The sequence below is a fragment of the Arachis hypogaea genome, chromosome 18 (genome assembly GCF_003086295.3).
Source record: "Arachis hypogaea cultivar Tifrunner chromosome 18, arahy.Tifrunner.gnm2.J5K5, whole genome shotgun sequence".
NCBI classification, from domain to species: Eukaryota; Viridiplantae; Streptophyta; class Magnoliopsida; order Fabales; family Fabaceae; genus Arachis; species Arachis hypogaea.
Window position 1 is genome coordinate 20880812 of NC_092053.1, and position 4983 is coordinate 20885794.

Genomic DNA, 4983 nt, shown 5'->3' on the forward strand with positions numbered 1-4983 from the left:
TATTTTTATTCCGAAAATATCCCTAATTAAAAAAATGGGTTAAACGGAGAAGGGGAAAGATTATCACGAGGGTGTTTGGTTTGGTGAAGAAAAGGGGGAGGAGAAGGGAAGGGAAGGGAAGGGAAGGGAAGGGAAGGGGGAAGAGGGAAGAGAGAAGGGGAAGGGCCATCGCTGTTGCTCTTCGCTGTCGTCGCTCCTGCTCTTCGTCATTCGTCATTTCTGCTCTTCCTCTTCGCCCTCGCCGTCGTCGTTGTCGTTGCCCTCGTCTCGCCGCACCTCGACCTTGCAGCACCGCGCCCTTGTCTGGCTCGCGCCCTCGTGTTCGTCGTCATCGAAGAGGTGGTGGTGGTGGTTGTGTGCGAAATCTGAGTTCTAAATTTTGAGTTCTGCATCTGGGTTCTTGTTTTTATGGGTTCTTGATGATGATGATGATGATTTTCTGCTGCATCTGGGTTCTTGTTTTTCTGGGTTCTTGACGATGATGATGATGATTTTCTGATGTTTCTTCTTAATATTTTTATTATTCATTATTGTTGTTGTTCTTCTGCTTCTAGTTTCTTTTGTTGTTGTTCTTTTGATTCTATTATCCATTGTTGTTGTTGTTGTTGTTGTTGTTTCATTGGTGTTTCTTCTGTTTCTGCTTCTGCTTCAGCTTCTGGATTCGTTGGAGTAAATATGCTTCGTGTGTGAAAAAATTTAGGAGAAATATGTTTCGTTCGGTCACATTTAATGTATCCACTTTTGAGTTGAGCGATACATGTACTACAACAAATAAGGGTTTTCGTAACAGTCAAAAACCGTTGCCGTAGATTGAAAAACCGTTCCCAAAACTTTAGGCAACACTTTGGCAACGTTTTTTGACCTGTGGTATATGTGGCCGATGCCAATGTTCAAAGGCAACGGTTTTTTACCTAAGACAACGGTAACAAAAAAAACCGTTGCCAAAGTTACTGGTATAGACAACGGTTTTGAAAGAAAATTTTAAACAACGGTTTCGAACCGTTACTCGATAAGGAACGGTTTTAAACTGTTCTCTTTCATGATCCAACGGTTTAAAACCATAACTGAATAGGCAACGGTTTTAAACTGTTGTAGTTTATTATTCACAAAGCCAACGGTTTTAAAGCGTTACCGTTGGTGTCGTTTTTTGGCAACGGTTTTAATACCATCGCCATTTAATAGTCGTCTAAGACAACGATTTTAAAGCGTTACCATTGGTGTCATTTTTGGACAACGATTTTAAAACCATTACTTTTGTGACTTTTGACAACGGTTTTTTATAGTTATATATTTTTTTTATTTACAATAATTTTCTCATGTTGCATTAAAATTAATATTCCAACTATTTTTTAATTTAGTGTCAATAAATAACCTTAATTATTTGAATCAAATTACTAAAGAAAACTAATTGAATATTTACCATCAAATTTGATTTTTAAAGTATTCTATAACATTCATACATATTTGTGACTTATAAAAAAGATTTTAGAAGTCAAATAAACTAAGATACTTTAAAATCACATAAGAAGAGTCTAAGTCGTAACCATATCTAATCATAAAGAAAACAGATTGATATATTACAATAGCAAATATATTCTTCATCATCTTCACAAATTGGTGATTTTTACTCTCTAGTATTTGATCTTCACAATTTGTGTGATTAAGTTCCTTCTCTCCTTCATAATGATTTTCCTATGAACAAAAAAATTAGCAAATTAAATATAATGCTAAGCCTAATGCTAATAATTGAAGGAATGGAAGTTTGATTTAGGCTTATCAATAGTAGTAGTTATGTTGGATGTGGTTAGGATTATCACATTTGGAGATGATTTTAACTTGTCAATCTGAGTTAGTAATGCATTTACAACTTGAAATATTCATATTTAAGGATTACTAACACATTACGCAAATACCCAAGAAAATTCAACATCTCTCGGTTGTATTTTTTTAAAATGATATTTAACATTCTCACACACTATTCAAAAAAAGATAGGAAAAAAAAGGAATAATGGGGAAGAAAAGGGGTATTTTCCTGCAGGAAGGACCAGAGAGATTGGTATACCCGAATAGAATCTGAAGGATCTGAACCAGATATAGCAGCTTTCTTGGCCGCAGCAAGGCTTTCGACTTCATCTGCATGACCACACACTTAACCCAAAGTGGATACATGACAAGCATATAGCAATAAGTTAAATTTTGTTCTGCGTCACCAATCAAAACAAATACTAGATTGCTTTCTTCTTTACCATTTCTTGAATCTTTTAAAAAATTTTGCAACCTAAACAACAAGAAAACACAATTGTGCATTTAGTGCAACAATAAAAATACAACATAATAACAGTTCATCTATTAATAACCTCTGAAGTGATAACAAATTGAAAATTCATCAACTACAAAGTATTGGTACTTCTAATAACAATTGTACATGCATACCAGCTTGCCATTTTCAGAAAATCATTTACTGAATAAAGAATGTACATTCACTTCAATAAGCTGGCACTATGGGAATCTGAGTACAAAAATAAACTGGTGAGTTTTTGTTCATTTATTTACTTGTCTCATTGGAAAATGTTGTATTAAAATTTTAACAGTGTTGTCAGTGCACCTTGAATTAAATCGAATCGATAATTTCTGAGCTAATGCTTTACATAACGAAGTCTTTCTAGTCCTAGGGGGTCCATGTGGAAGAATTATGCTATAAATATCCAAAAATGCCAAGATATATTCCTGATTCAGTCCTCTAAAAAAAACTTATATATCAATTTCATAGTTTTTTTCTTCTTTAATTCTATTTTTCTAGATAGAACTCATTATTGTTTGTTATGAATCTATCCAATAATTTTACTTGCATTAGTAAAACTAGATTCAAATAAATAAAGTTAAACATGATTAGCTTAAAACACATCCAAAATGATATTATTTGTGCGAGTTCTATGCTATTAGCTTTTAGTTCACTGTCTAATGAACACAATAAGTATGGTTCCACCATCAGCAAGTTTTTGGTCTCCTTCTTTTATCTGTTGAGTCTCCTTCTCTTTCATGGTTTGCAAGAGTTAGCTATAGTCCCTCAAACTGCAAGCTTTTCTTTTAAAGGAACTCTATAGAATCTTAACAAATTTACTGAGTTATTTTACAGATGTCCCAAAACCAAAGTATGCATGTTGTAAATTTACATTCAGAATTGAAGACCATACAAACAAACAAGGCATTCCCAAGTAAACAATTTTTTTCAGTGCTTACCGATTCCATGAAACAAGAAATGGATCAACACCCTTTTCAGTAAAGAGCAAAGCACTAGCTGCATAACGTAACAACCTTTGCTTTAGACAAGATTCGAATATTAAACAGCAAAAGCAATGATTGGTAGTTCATTTAGGAATTTGTTTACCAAACTAAAATTACTGAAGGGGTTAGTTTACCTTGGGCAGCTCCAGTGTTGGTTCCCAGCGGCAGAGGACTCCAGCAACATGCAGAACCCAGAGGCAGAGGCAGAACGGGGCCATTCTCTCCAAACCCCCAGTAGCAGCGCCAGCAAGGAGCGTCTCTCACAGCGGCGACGGTGAGCTTCAACAATTGCGACGGTGACGGCAAGGAAAACACCCACCACGATGCGTTCTTCTTCTTCCCCTTTCTCTGATCGTTCGCATTCCTCTTTGTCCTGTCCTAATTGACGGTGCACTTTCAGCGACGACGACAAGGCTGGCTTCAACAGCAGCGAAGGAACGGCGACGAGGACGAAGCTTCCTCTCGCTCACTGCTCGCGTCTCCCTTTCGTTTGTGTGCTCAATGGTGACGCACGATGATGGCAACGACGTTCCCTCTGGTTCTCCCTGTCTCGGACGCAGCTCTTCCCCTCTCTCCCGGCGATAGCGATGGTGGCGATCCTAGGCGGTGTCGCCCCTTCTTTCTTCCCTCTCCTTCTTCCCCGAGCCCCCACTTCTCTCTTTCCCTTTCTTTCTTTCGTTTCCCCTCTCTGTATTCACGAGTGTAATTAGTGTTGGATTAGGTTTCTGATTTAAAAATTAGGATTTTGTAAAGGTTTAAGGATAAAATAATTTTTTTGATAAAATTAAAGGGTAAAATAATCATTTTTAAAATTAAATGTATTTTATTAAAATTATTTAAAAATATTATTTATTAATATATCGTTGAGTTTAAATAATTATTTTTAATTTAAATTATAAAATAAACAGATTAATTATCTAAATTAAATTATTTAACTCTTTATTATTTTTTATTACCAAAATTTTAATTTCAAATTATATAAATAATCTTACAATAAAAATATACAAAAATATTAATTAATTTAAACTTAAAGTATTTATAAAATCAATTTAATCATTCTTAATAGATTATTTTCTAAAAATAAGGAACTCGAATTAAATCATAAATTATTCATAATAGAAATTACTTAAATTAAATTATACAATTCTTTTTTATTTTTCAATGATCGAAATTATAATTTTCATTTTCCAAAAATTTAATTATAATAAAAATTATATAAAAATCCTAATTAATTTAAACTCCAACTATTATAAAAATTATATGTAATTTTTAATTATTTTTAAATTTAAAGTATCATAAAATTTTATTTAACTACTTTTAGTGAAATAATTTTCTTAAAATAAAATTATCAACAAATATAATAAATCATAAATAAATTATTATTTAATTTTTCAAAAACTTGGTTGTTACAAGTTTGGCATTGTTCAATGATTGCTCTAATGATGAGTGGTGTGGGTTATGGAGCACTAGGGCTAGTAGATGGAGGAAAAATTAACAAGTCTCTATGTTTTGTTTTGAAGAGAGGTTGTTGAAATTTTTTTGAAGTGTTAAAAAAATATTATCTTAAATTTTAGAGCGGGAATGAAACCAAAAATATATAATTGTTATAAATTTATTTTAAATTTATTTCTTCTATAAGTAATATTTGTAATATATTTATAACAATAATTTTGAGTGTTCTACAAATTTAAAATTTCT

General features: G+C 32.9%; 1 protein-coding gene across 2 annotated transcripts; it reads right to left on the minus strand.

Moving 5' to 3' along the window:
• Positions 1 to 1405: 1405 nt before the first annotated feature.
• On the minus strand, positions 1406 to 4004 carry LOC140181599 (uncharacterized). Of its 2 annotated transcripts, none has more exons than XM_072225663.1 (4): positions 3420 to 4004; positions 3241 to 3298; positions 2063 to 2133; positions 1406 to 1692 (listed from the first exon to the last, which is right to left on the minus strand). In XM_072225663.1, the coding sequence occupies exons 1-4, from the start codon at positions 3501 to 3503 to the stop codon at positions 1486 to 1488; spliced, it is 420 nt and encodes a 139-aa protein (XP_072081764.1). In that variant the 5' UTR covers positions 3504 to 4004; the 3' UTR covers positions 1406 to 1485. The 2 variants fall into 2 exon arrangements, with proteins under 2 accessions (XP_072081764.1, XP_072081763.1); XM_072225662.1 differs by having other exon boundaries at positions 2063 to 2148.
• Between the last annotated feature and the right edge of the window lie 979 nt (positions 4005 to 4983).

Bases quoted from the DNA above. Each gene is read 5' to 3' on its own strand.
- LOC140181599 (XM_072225662.1), bottom strand. From the start codon at position 3,503: ATGGCCCCGTTCTGCCTCTGCCTCTGGGTTCTGCATGTTGCTGGAGTC. The intron at 3,299-3,419 runs GTAAACTAACCC...TACGTTATGCAG, and splicing joins CAACACTGGAGCTGCCCAAG to CTAGTGCTTTGCTCTTTACT. The intron at 1,693-2,062 runs GTATACCAATCT...TTTTGTTCATAG, and splicing joins ATCCTTCAGATTCTATTCGG to GAAAATCATTATGAAGGAGA.